We start from the raw sequence: 14,028 nt of genomic DNA, 5'->3' as shown, positions 1-14,028 counted from the left end.
GCACACACACGCACGCACACGCACACGCTCATACAGACATACCCACACACGCATACCCATGCACACGCGCGCGCGCGCGCGCGCGCGCGGGCACACACACACACACACACACACACGCACCCACGCACTTACACGCACACACACATACCCACGTACACACATAAAAATGCGACCCTAAAGAATTATTGCCGTGAATACTCTAAAATAGAATGTCCCCAATATCCTCATTTTTACCATGTTCAACGTCTGATAACTCGAAAAGTAGATGGTTCCGGACTTCGTGCCCATTAACACTTTTGATCAGGAGATTATGAAGTACAACATACTGCAGTTTCAACCAATTTGACTGGGATCCATTTTCCCTATGGCTGGGCCCGGGGTCCTTTAACTTGAAATTTCTACAAATCGAGCATTTTTGAGATCTAATTGTATCAAGTATAAAAAGAGCTAAAAGAAATAATCATTTTTTTTTCTAGATTCTTTTTGTCAAGTCATAAATCGCAATAACTTTACCATAATATTAGTGTCTAGAATTTCTTATAAATACCTTTTAAGGCTCACTTTAAACGATTTATATCACTTAAAACAATTGTTTGTACCAAGATTCAGAATAGCATTTTATTTGTAATTTTATATATACCATATAATGCAAGAAGCAATTGAGAAATTGGAATATACACATATAGAGTGACAGATAATCGGGAAGTTGTTGAAACTAAGTAACTGTAATTTTATCATAAGGAAACAAAATAAAATGAATTAGAAACTATACTCCGTAGAAAAAGTCAGTCATGTTTATTAGCAGATAGTATAAAAGAATATATATATATAAACTTGTACAAATAAACATAATAAAATGCCAAAAATTTAGCTAAAGAGTTGTATGACTCAGTAATATCAGAAGATCTCAGCATGATTGACCATTTCTATGAAAGAAATTAAAATCTCTTGAAAGTTGTTAGACACAGTTATAGTCATCAATATTAGATAAAAATATTTAATAGTTTTCACAAGTGCTTCAATTATTATGAAAGTTTATAGACAGTCATTATTTCAAAAATATATATCACTGTGCTATGTAATCAACTAAATTATTGACTTTTTTTATAATATTTATTTTTAAGTATATCTATGTATATCTTTTTTGTGCCAACAAATACGACGTTTTTTCTGCAGAGCGGTAAATTTCAAATTTATTGAAATCGGGAGGAGCTCCCTATCTCTCTGCATAGGGTAACTCCGGTATATACGCCGCACCTAAGAAAATCTTAATTTATCAAGTACTATTTACTATATTTAAGGCAAATGAATTATACCAATAAAAACTTTATATTGTCTATCATTATAAAAAAATTAGAAATATGAAATATTTATTCTTTGTATTTAAAAAAAAAAAAACTTTTAGAAACACTTGTATTTTTGTCATATATCCCATAAGAATGGGATATATGATTATTCATAGATGGAATATACACTTTATAAAAAATTACAAATAATGTTTATAAATAAGGCAATAAAATATAATAAATTATAAAATGTGTGTAAAAAGTTTATTAAGGTATAAGAATAATAAACAAATTATAAAACTATAAAATTTTAAGAATTAAGAAAATAGTCGAACGATAGATGCATTAAAGGTTATTGTTATACGATTCAAAAAAAGAAGGAAAAAGAACACATAGGAGATTTCAATTTTTGCAGAGTGTCTACTATAGCATAAATCCCGCACGCTAAAAATGCCGTATATTGCGAACAGATGGGATATACAAAATATCAAGCTAAATAAAGAATACAGGAGCTATGCACTTGTATTTTTGGTATATTCCACTTATTACTATATCCCTCTACACTTATGTATCATGAAATAACCATTAAACCTTTCACATTCCCTACAGTAATCATATTACGTTGGTCATAATATGATCGCGCTATTTACTACATTGAGAAATCAATTCAACTCATGAAGATTTCGTTAATATTAATATGTAGTAAAGAACTGAAATGACAACACAACACTAACATGGCATAAAGGCACATAATAACAGAATGATCGCGAGCAAATACCTTCATTTTTTTTGCTTCTATTTTTTTAACTTCTGTGACATAAATCCCCGCGCGGCGTAAATATCGGAGTTACCCTATTTAATTTATTCAGAATAGAGATCTGACGCGAATTATATATCGTTTAAAGTAAGTTTTAAACATTCTATAATTTGCATAAGATATTATGATAAAATCCTTTTTATCACTTTATAAAAGTAATAAAAGTGCTGTTCCCCCCTCCGAATGGATTTATCTCATCTTGGAATGGTGGAAAGGCATAAAGTCGCACTCGGAGGTGTAACTGAGTACAATCTACGAAGAGAAATTTTCCACATAAGGTATAAGCTATAGTGATATACTAAACCGATTATTGCTGTGTGGCGCAAGGGGAGTTATGTCGCAAACAGTGCCTCCCGGATACCGTGTGCCCTTCGGGAATACGAATCAAATTCCGGGCATTCGCGACTCTATCCGGATGAAATCGTGCGATCGCGGTATTTGTGGGACAAAAAATAGAATTTAGTTCCATTTTGTTCCAGAAATAACAATAAAGGCCCCCGCACAATGAAAAATATAAGGAACAAAGAACAGATATTAGCGATTAAAAATAAGAAATCAGGAATAAAGCTGGTGTAGCATTAATACACAGCTTTCGATAAAATCTATTGCCTGTGTTATTCATTGTTTCTGTTGCCTGTATTTTTCATCGTGCATCCAACTTTATTCTTGATTCTTTAGTCCTAATCGCTAATATCTAGCTGTTCCTTATATTTTTCATTGTGCGGAGGCCTTAACAATTCAAATAATTCAAACAAAGTCCTCCAAGATATGGTATTCCTAGGGAGCGAACGACTGGAGGAGTCCAGTTGCGGAATCGGGTCTAACTAAAACTCGAGTTCGCTATAGCAGCGTTATAAAAAGCAGTTGCAGAGAGAAGGACAGGCTGAAAAAGCCCAAAGTCCTACTCTTCGGATACAAAAGATAAAGAGAGAAAGATATGGTCAACATCTGACACGTAAAAGCGTGTCTTTTTATTTTATGTCACAATATTTCCAATCTGTCGGACAGTCACCCAGGCAGAAACCCAAGGTCACTGATCAAGGATGTCGGTGAAGTGGGTGTGATCAGAAAGCTGATCAGCAGATCCTTGAACTTCGAGAGTGCGCTAGTTCTCACCTTTATGAAAAATTCCTGAGAAAGAAATAGCGTAATCATCTTTATATAAATGCGCCAATGAACAATCAGCGTATTAGCTAAAAAGCCTATTCACCGAGATCAAAATCAGGGATATTCCTTTCGATGCATTGCCAGCCGACGAGCTAATACCCAAACACCATTGGTACATGTGGAAGAACCTGATTTGTCGATTGAGGAGACTATTATCTGTCTTCAACAGACAAAACACAGGTCTGGTAGCCAAATCGTCGTAAGAGAGAGTGAAAGCAGGGATGTCAAGTGTGTCCATGTCGCTGCCTTGATCAGCGGCTTCTGGAAGCCCTGCGAAAAACTGTTTCAAGCCCTTCTGCTGCTTAGGTTGAGTAACTGTAAAGTTGTTCGATAAAGAACGCGGAGAGGATATATATGTAACGTCTGGTGTTACAAATAGAAACTGTTTGAAAGAGGACAGGTCTTACCATCCCGGTGCTGTAAAGTCAAACCAATCAACGCAAAGTTCACTAAACTTGAGGTAAGTTTTCTCTATTCTGATTGATTAAATTTCTATCCAATCTCAATCCCAATCCGTAGTCTGATACGGGCTTAAAACGACTTGTATCACAGCAAGAGCGCTGATTAAGATGTAGTAAGTAGAACTTTGGCAATTCTAGCCGGATGCATGGCTGTGATGTAGGCAATATTAGCATTAATTCAGGAGCCATGGCTCCTGAATAAGACTAGGCGCATACTATCGACTCTTTGCGTCGATTTATAGTTTAGTAGATCATTAAAAAGCTTAGAGTTATTATGAGAACGCGCTTACTCATCAACTTGATATCGACTCGACTAAAAAGTCAAAAGACAGTTTGTTAACTTTTTGATGAAAGTGTCGATCGACTATCATCGATCGTGTTACTACGCCAGAGTATGAATATATTATCGACAAAAATATTATACTTTCTAAAATACATAGGTTAACCCAGGTAGCAGCGAGTAACGTCAAATGACGTATTAATAACGTCTTAATGACATCTCTAACATCAATAAAATAAAACATCATTAAGACGTCTTTAGACGTCATCCTGCTACCTGGGAATTAACACGAGAAGCTCGTTAAAACTGGATACACTCATTCTGTAATAATATAGTCCTCGATTAAATTGTTTAGTTGATAAGAAATCGTTGTTGCTGCTCGACATCGATTAAACAGTTTAGTCGATGCAAGTTGATACTATGCGCCCAGTCTAATTTTATCAAGCTCTGAAGAGCTGTGGAACTATTTTCAAAGATTATTTTCAAAAACTTTTTTTAAATAAAGGTAAGAGTTTTCTTGACTCACTTTCATTTGACTGGTCCTTATATACATGCATATCGAGTCCCATGACTCGAGGTCTATACGTTAAGGTAATGTTATTGAAGTCATTTAGAGTTGAAATTGTTTAATGTCCGTAAATGCTTCCTAACAGAACTACAACCATTGAAAGTTGATGTGAATATTTAAAAAAGACATTTAATTTAACTTGTTTATTTACAAATTCTGTTCAAAATTATCTCCTGCAGATTCAATGCAAAGTATTGTCTTCAGTAAAAGTGATCTAACAGCTCGCTCCACCATGCCAGGAGAATTTCTTATTTGCGTTGCTGGCCATCCATAATTCTGTTCACAAGTTCATCTCTATTGCGAGATTGTTCTGCATGAACTACTGACTTTATATGCCCCCAAAGAAAGTAGTCCAAGGATATTTATTTGAAAATGTTTCAAATATTCATATTAACTTTCAATAGTTGTGGTTCTATCAGGAACATTTATGGACATATGTTTATTAAACAATTTCAACTCTAAATGACTTCAATAACACACCCTTAATGCATGGACCTCGAGTCATGGGACACCCTGTATAATATGCATATACATATAATATACATATATGTATATAATTTATTAATGTATATTAATATGTGTATGTATTCTAATTCTTTAAATAGTTTTTGTATTACACACATAAAATAGCAAAATTATGGATAAAATTCTATCCTGAATTCTGATACGAATCATAGATAAATTAAAGTGAGCTTAAAATTCTGAAACGATGATAGTTGGTATTTAACGCTGAATGCACATGTACATACGGGATAATTTTCCGAGCTTTTCCGATAGCCGATTGTCAAATTTCAAAAATGCGCGTAACATTATGGTCCTCTTTCGAGAGTGCCTTTAAGTGAAGGCGCTAAGGGCAATAGCCCGCATTGGAATGTCTTTTGGAAAATGGCATGACCCGTTCGCGAATATGGTTAATTCGTAAAGTAGTAGGACGGATACTTACGATACAAGTAGTGTGGAACAAAGAAGTAACAATTTAAGGCTGACAATGAATCATGCCGTCGACAGTTCAGGTCAGCAAAATCCTCAGTGACTCCCTGTCCTAATTAGATTATAGTCCCATTTATAATATTGTAGACAGGGGAGAAAAACTAGTAATCTTATTTAGGAGTGAATTGCACCAATGCAACGATCTGGATTAATTAACTTCCAAGTTAATCTGCTGTTCCTTTTTAGATCATATTCCCATTTATCAAGATATTTTTGAAAACATATTATAAACTATGATGCAAAGCCGAGATCGTTTTGTTTTATAGAATTATCCAGATATCAATACTTTCCGATGTTATATTGTTATATGTATATTGTACCGTTTCTGATAAACTTTGGAGTTATGATAGGATGTAAAGATATTCTTTTACTCGATATTTAATTATCGCAATAAAACATCCGATATTGTGAGTTTTTCATGGCAATTTAGAGAAACATTCTACACAGCAGAGGAATTAACCGCGGTCATGTCTAACCGAGACCGATGCAATTAGCACCCGAAAATCAACGCTCGTTACAACGACGTTTCGATGCTGAAATTTGTCCGTCTGGCATTCTCCATTCTATAATCCATTCTATAATCTTCCACTCTGCCTGTGAAGCTTCTCCGGAAGTTCCTGTCGAGACGAGCGACCTTCGGACGCCTCTCGGTGAGCGATCTGGTCAAACCGGCTGTCTGGCGTCTTCTATTCGATAAGTACTTAGGGTTAGCCGTATGACCCTCGCGAGATCTATCGTCATATTCGTTCGAGCTCGTCGACCATCTATTCGCGCGTTCGGAGAGCATCCCGTCATAGGAAGCAAACGAGATGTCGACGTTTCGATACGCTCGCGGTGTCTCTTCCCGCGCTCTAGTAGAAGTGCCCATTGGCTCGAGTGGGTGTCTGTTGTGTAAAAGATACTGGAGTTCTCTTTCACGCCAGTGCGGATGCGTGACATGTGGTAACGGATACGTGGTGCTGTCGGGTCGGAATGGATTCCTGGTATAATCGGTAGAAAAGCATCTTGCGTCTCGAACGGTTAGAGATCGACTTGGCCGAGTGAGCATGACTGGATTGTTCACGGGATCGCCCTCTCTGGCACTACGTTCCCTCAAATTTCTCACTGGCACGATATCCTTGCCGCCGAAGGGATCACCAGGGAAGACTTCTTGTATCGGACTGGCGAAAATGAGCGTTCTACAAAGACAATATCGATTGTTCCACTCGCTTGAGTATACCGTATTCTGGAGTTATAGCAATTTATAATTATTTCGTAACTTATGTTTAAGTGAATATTGCATTCGGACATTATGCGACATTCCTCTTTCTGATCTATAAGCGGTAATTGCCTTAACTCCGAGTCATACATTGTAAACGTTAATTCTCAATTTGGCGGACATTAATGGCAGAATTAAAAATTATACTGTAATAAAAGATACAAGGAAAAACACAAGATATATAAAAAATCTTTAAGATATAAAAAGACTTCTATATTTCTCTTACTTTAAACAGTATTTTGATTTTCTAAAATAAAAATAATTAAAAAAATAAACCAGGAAGAGTACAAATTTAACTTAAATAGTTTTTGGAAAACTTTTGAGAATTTGGAGACATATTTTAATCGCGTAATATCCGTCATAATCGCGTATACATCGCCAAGTTGAAAGTTAACAATGATTATGAAATGATTACCAATTAATAACAATACAGCCATAATATACCGGAATACAGCCATAATTCGCCATTATACGTGGTGAGTAAGCAGAAACAAAGCACAGCATAATTATTAATAAGCAGTAAATAATATCAGCAATAATAATCGATAAAGCTTGCTTGGAATTATCGCAAAAAATATGCATAGAGAAAGATTGCTGATCATTCAAAATTAATACAATACAACAAAAGCAGGGTGATGATGAGACTTACCTAGTGCTTTCCTGTTTCTGATCATTGATATACATTTTGTCTCTTGCCGACATAAATTCTTCGAAAGACGGCATCCTCCTCCTAGGATTCAATCTTTCCCTCGAGCGCGAATGATCGGCCAATTTATCGACTTGAATATCGCGATCGCTCTTTTCGCCTCTGTCAAAACTGTCGAGGTATCTAAGACCACGGTTAGCATCCTGTTCGGCGAGATTTTGAAATTCGTCCGCGGTCACTAACGTATAGCTGCGCCTGTTGTGCTTCAAGATCGACTTCAAGCAAAAATACGTCTTCGAGTTGGGTAGCTTCCAGCAGGCCTCGTTTGACATAGGATTCACCATAATCCTGCTACGCGGTTCGGTTTTCGGAATGGCACCCATGTTTCTTGGGGAAACGCTTGTCTCGTCGAGGGAGAGGGAACGATGATGAGTCAGAGAGGGCGGAAGGGAGGCCGGGAATCTCCTGTAGCGTTCGGGAGGATGCGGCCTTTCGTACGGAAGATTCGTTTGTACGTTGGCAAAGCCAACTTTGCCAATTCCTAATAGTTCCTCTTCGTTCTCTAATATGTTCTCCAGGCTTCTGACCTTGTCCTTCGGGAGTTCCGCTAGTTCCGATCGTGATCTTAAATTAGGTTCGGAAATGTCACGGGGTATAGCCTCGTACTCTCTTTCAGACGTCATGCCGGAAATGAAATCCGTCGACGAAGTCTGAGAACCTTCGTTAGATTTGTTCCTAGTGACAACATGGGGAGGATGTGGAATGTCAGTGTTAATCGTTTGCGTGCTGGCGGAAATTCTGCCACAGCTGCTGCATCTGCTTGGAGACGCTTCGACTTGGAGATCGTCCATGGAATAGGGAGCCAAGTTTGCGGGAGGATGCAATCGCCCATCAGCCGTTGTCCGTAGCGTCGCTAATTCACTCTCGAATGTATCACTAACCTCGGTGCTCATTGGTAAGTGTTCTCTGTTGGTCGCGCTCTCGATGTAGCTGCGCTCGTTCATCGTCCTGAGGTCGTAGTCGTTCACATTCTCGTGACAAGGACAAGGGCAGTGGCACTCGCATGGCATCGGGGATAGCATTCGCCTGGGATCGTCTACGTTGCAAGACGCCTCCACATTGCTCGCGCATCCAGCATTATTCACAATCGCATTATTGCGACGATCGTACTGTTCGGCACGCTCGTAGAGAAGCGCCTCGGAGTAGCTGGGCACCATGTCGGTTGCGACATCCGTTTGATTTTGTTCCGGCTCTTCGTTGCGAGACGTTGCTGGTTCCATCAGTAATGCCTCGCTGTAACTGGGCGCCAGCATGTAAGAGCCTGGCTGGCTTAGCTGGCTCATAGATGCGTGGATGGGTTCACCGGAGGTTGGTGTATCATAATTTACGCCAAACAGCTTGGTAACCTGACAGAAGACCCTTGCATTTATTTTCGTAGATTTTATCGTACATTATCTTATATATAGAAAAAAGTAATCTGTTAAACTTTTAAATTCCTTAAGGGGATGCTGGAGCCGTCTGTTTTACCGGCATTTTTTGTCGGCACGTAGCGTCGTATTAATTTGACAGAATTAAAAATCCTTCTCCAGAATTGCAGTACATACATTAATGATTCGGGGAAACTCCGATTTTATATAGAAAACGAGAAAAAATTACGGAAGTACAGATTTCCTTATCCTACTCTTATCCCAATATGGCGTCTCGAGTTGCGGCGAGCTGTCAGCTCATCACAAGATGTATTTCATATAAGAGATATACCATTGGTACGAACGCGAAAACAAGTTTCCCCGAATTGCACAACAAGAAAAACATCGATAAACCCCCCAAATCAAGATTTGGAAGCGTAATATAAAAGTATAATGTCGGTGTGCATCGTGCGTATGTGTGCGTGCAATGTAGCGTGCTATCCTTGTCTATATCTTTGTCTATACAAGGACAGATATAGGTCGCCGGTCTTCTTTACCGACGCCGATCGAGTTCGGCTACGGCTCCAGCATCCCCTTAAAGTGTTTAATTAAATTTTGGATTAAAATGTTCTGGACACTCTCTAATGTTCCAGCTGTGTTGATTTAATTTCTAGACAAAATTATTAAAATTTTATAACAGACATAGCATGTTGGTAATTATGCAGTATAGGGGACAATCCTCCGATGACCTTGACCTTAACATGTTGTCAAAGTCACCCTTCTGAGTGACCTTCAGAAAGTTTTAGCCCTCGGTCATTGTTTGTTAAAAAGTTACTAACGAAAAAGTTTGAAAAATTTGCCAGTTGTCAGTGCTAAAGGAAGTAATTTGCTGGTATATGTATAGACAGTACACATGTAGACGAAGAAGGGGCGGTAGCTACCGCCCCTCCCCCGCAGGCAGGGGTGGGTGAGGGTGAACCTTGGTTTGCATGAAAAGTTGAAAACCCGAACCGTACAATGATAAATCTTGTTTCCCTATAAGAAGATCGAAATTATGAAGAAAAAAAAGACATTCAATAATATTCCATCCAAATGTACCTATCCATCAACGCTAAATGAATAAAAATGTAATGTATATATAAATCAGTACAAAATTACCTTTTTCAAAAAAGGTAAAAAAAAGTGCCAAGTACATGCAATGTATTTTGTAAATTCAAAAATCTAACCTAAGTGGTAGCTTTATATCTTTTTCACAAAATTATATTATCTAACTTAACTCAAGTGACATGTATTTAAAAAAAAAGATGTGAAATCTTTAATTTCTTCTTCACAAAATTATATTACATAACTTAACTCAAGTGACATATATCTAACCTATAAGTGTGTGGTAGCTTAATTTATATCTTTTTCACAAAATTATATTACCTAACTTAACTCAAGTGACATGTATTTAAAAAAAAAAAATGTGAAATCTTTATTTTTTTCTTCACAAAATTATATTATCTAACTTAGCTCAAATGACGCATGTATATCAAAAAAAGATGTGAAATCTTTAAATTAAATTGCGCCAATTTAATAAAGAATATGTATATTGTTTTGAAAGATAATTGTTATGCAACTATTTTAAAGAAATAAAACCCAAGTGGTATCTTCGTATTCCTATTCAAGGGTCTTCTTATTCTAACCCAAGTTGGTAATAGCTTCTTAATTCTCTTTAACAAATTTTTAATATTACAAAGAATTAAAGAAGTAACAGTACAAAATAAAAATATTTAATTAAAACAAAATAAATAAATTTTTCTTGTAAAAAACCTTGGCGCTGATAGACTTTGAAATTTAAACATTAAAATTTAAACATTAGTACTAAGATTTTTGATTGAATAAAAAAACAATAAATATAATTTAGGGAAGAATGCGACAGGAGTAAAAAAGCAGCGCCAAGTTTTTTTACAAGAAAAATTTATTTATTTTGTTTTAATTAAATATTTTTATTTTGTACTGTTACTTCTTTAATTCTTTGTAATTAAAATGATTCTTTGTAATATTCAAAATTTGTTAAAGAAAATTAAGAAGCTATATTACCACTTGGGTTAGAATAGGAAGACCCTTGAATAGGAATACGAAGATACCACTTGGGTTTTATTTCTTTAAAGTAGTTGCACAACAATTATCTTTCAAAGCAATATACGTATTCTCTTTACAATTGACGCAATTTAATTTAAAGATTTCACATGTTTTTTTGTAATACATATGTCACTTGAGTTAAGTTAGGTAATATAATTTTGTGAAGAAGAAAATAAAAATTTCACATCTTTTTTTTTAAATGTCTAATTACATATCTCAGGGAGCACAAACACATTTCATAAATGTTTTATAAGTGTTTTTCTGAAACGTTTTATAACCGATTTCTAGAAACGTTTCTCATGAGTAAAAATGTCCATTCGAAAAACGTTCGCTGGAACGTTTCTTTTCCAATAAAATAACGTTTAAAGAACTATTATAGAAACAGAATAATAGATTTCTTTCGCCAGTATATAGAATAACAATTAAAGTGATTTAAATCGACCTGCAGATGCAGATGCAGAGACATGAACATCAATGTATTTGCATGCTTTATTGACTATAGAAAAGCATTCGACTGCGTCAAACATCATATAAGATGATAGAGATCCTCAGAGCGACTGGAATCGACAGAGAAGAAATACGCTTAATTTCAAACCTCTACTGGCAACAAACCGCAGAAGTTAGACTGGAATCAGCAACGTCGGAAACAACTCTCATCAAGAAAGGAGTGCGGCAGGGATGTGTCTTATCACCACTACTATTCAATATATACTCGGAGGCTATTTTCAAGGAAGCTCTAAAGGGAATTACTGGAGGAATCAGAATTAATGGCAGGACGATTAATAATATCAGATATCCTGACGATACCATTGTGTTAGCAGAGAACATGCAAGACTTGCAAAACATGATGGACCGCATAGTTCGACACAGTGAAAGCTTTGGCCTCTTCACGAATACTACGAAAACCAAAACCATGGTTTTCTCTAAGACACATGTGCGTGCATATCTGATTATTAAGGGGGCAACTGTAGAACAAGTCTCGTCCTTCAAATATCTTGGAACCATTATGACCAGCCTATATGACCCTAAGAAAGAGATCAGATCAAGAATCGAGCAGACTAGAAGAACATTTACGAATATGAAGACGTTCTTCACGAGATCGGATCTAAGTTTGGACCTCAGGGTCCGTATGATCAGATGCTACATATTCTCCACCCTGTTATACGGTTGCAAAAGCTGGACTCTTGACCCAAATACGGAAAAGAAAATAGATGCTTTCGAGATGTATCTGTACCGTCGTATGTTGCGCATATCATGGGTAAATAAAATAACCAATGAGGAAGTCCTCAGCCGTATGCATAAGCAGAAGGAACTCATGTTGACAATCAGGGAGAGAAAGACGAGATATATAGGACACCTGATGCGAGGAGAAAGATACAAACTCATGCGACTGATTATCCAAGGCAAGATTCAAGGGAAGAGATCTATCGGCAGGCGCCAAAATTCCTGGCTGAAAGACATCAGAAGATGGTTTGGCTGTACTTCAGTGGACATCTTTCGCATGGCCGTATCTAAAACTATGTTGGCCATTTGGATCGCCAACCTTCGAAAGGAGACGGCGTCATAAGAAGAATAAGAAATCGACCTGACTGGCAATATATATAACGTCTTTCCGATATGAACATTGAAAAACTGTGAGCCAACTTGGTTTGTCGGATTCACACAGCACTTTTTTCAGATCAACATTTTCAATGTTCATATATCGGAAAGACGTTATATATATTAATTGCCAGTCAGGTCGATTTAAATCACTTTAATTGTTATTATAGAAACGTTTTATTTTAATGATAAAGATATTTTAGATAAAGACATTTAAAATTCCTACTTTTCACGTCTTTTGAACGTGTTTATGACGTCTTTGAGACATGCGTGAGAATATTCTAGAAGCTTTATGCATACCATTTATGACGCGCGTGTATTCTTTTTCGAAGAAATTCCTGAACTGGTGCACATTTGTGCAATAAGTTAAAGTGAAACAAAATATATTTGTCTGATGTCTCACTCTAACTTAATTGCATTACTGGTGTGCACCAGTTCAGGAAGTTCTTTAAAACGGAACACACGTATATATAAATGTTCTTTCAATGGCCACATTCAGAATATTTATTTTACAACTGTTGGAAGTTTTCTAAGCTCAGATTTGTCCGATGACAAATAGATTAAGACCGGTAGGACAAAATTAATTTAAGTAAATAAGTGCATGGATATATGTGCATGGAAAAAATTATTTATTTTGTGCAATAATTAGTGCAATATAAACTTAAATGTTTCAAAAAAGGCTCTTAAAGCTATTATATATATAGATGAAGCAAATTATAATTTTGAAAGAAAAAATTTAACAAATAGGTATTTTTGCTGTAGAAACGTAAAAAATATATTTCTTAAATCATGGTTTCAAAAACATTTTTGTTCAAACGTTTCTTAAGGAGGGTGGTTATATAGTCAAATCAATTTGATAAGAATTAGTTCAAATTTATGGAGAATATTCGTTTATGGGAATGTCCATGCCAAAGTTGAAGACAATCGTCTGCATGGTTGTCGAGTAATTAATTATTATTGAAGTTATACTCTTGTCTCTCTCTTATACACGGGCGACACAGCAAAAATGTTACCTAACCTGTAATGTAACTCTCGAAAACATATTAAAAATGTTAAGAATTTAGTGAAAATAGGTGCAAATAACTTTTTACATATTTAGAAAGAACTTTCTCGAAGACTGAAATAATTCGTCTTTATAGTTATCAAGAAATTGTAAAAATAAAACAGGACCACATTTATTATTTCCATTTCAATGTGGATAATAACGTATTTGGGTTTTAATTGTACTATCAACTCTTTTTAAACCTTAAGAAACAGCAATTAAATGCATTCTACATATTTATTTGCTAAAATTCGTTTATTTCACGCGACGAAAATCTAATCTATATGCTTTTTCCCTGCCGCGCGCCGCCTCCCCGCATGGAGAGCTAACCAACCTCGGTTGTATGACCCCTTAGAAGAAAAAATGCCAAATTCTTCAAACTTT

At 36.1% G+C, this 14,028-nt stretch overlaps 1 protein-coding gene across 5 annotated transcripts in view; it reads right to left on the bottom strand.

Annotated features, from left to right (window-relative positions):
* Positions 1–1,543: 1,543 nt before the first annotated feature.
* The window catches only part of LOC112461403, a 27,212-nt gene continuing 14,727 nt past the window's right edge, over positions 1,544–14,028 (bottom strand). For 4 of the 5 annotated variants that reach the window (XM_025026635.1, XM_025026633.1, XM_025026636.1 and 1 more), the window contains 2 exons: positions 7,477–8,879; positions 1,544–6,747 (listed from right to left, as the gene is read on the bottom strand). In XM_025026635.1, coding sequence (XP_024882403.1) covers positions 6,084–6,747; positions 7,477–8,879 — 2,067 coding nt within the window. In that variant the 3' untranslated portion in view covers positions 1,544–6,083. The remainder of the gene's footprint in view (positions 6,748–7,476; positions 8,880–14,028) is intronic. The other variant, XM_025026637.1, reaches the window with a different exon arrangement.

This window comes from Temnothorax curvispinosus, unplaced genomic scaffold (genome assembly GCF_003070985.1).
Source record: "Temnothorax curvispinosus isolate PA1 unplaced genomic scaffold, ASM307098v1 QBEX01011355.1, whole genome shotgun sequence".
NCBI lineage: Eukaryota > Metazoa > Arthropoda > Insecta > Hymenoptera > Formicidae > Temnothorax > Temnothorax curvispinosus.
The sequence above is the reverse complement of the archived record's forward strand: the minus strand, read 5'-3'. Positions and strand labels throughout refer to the sequence as shown.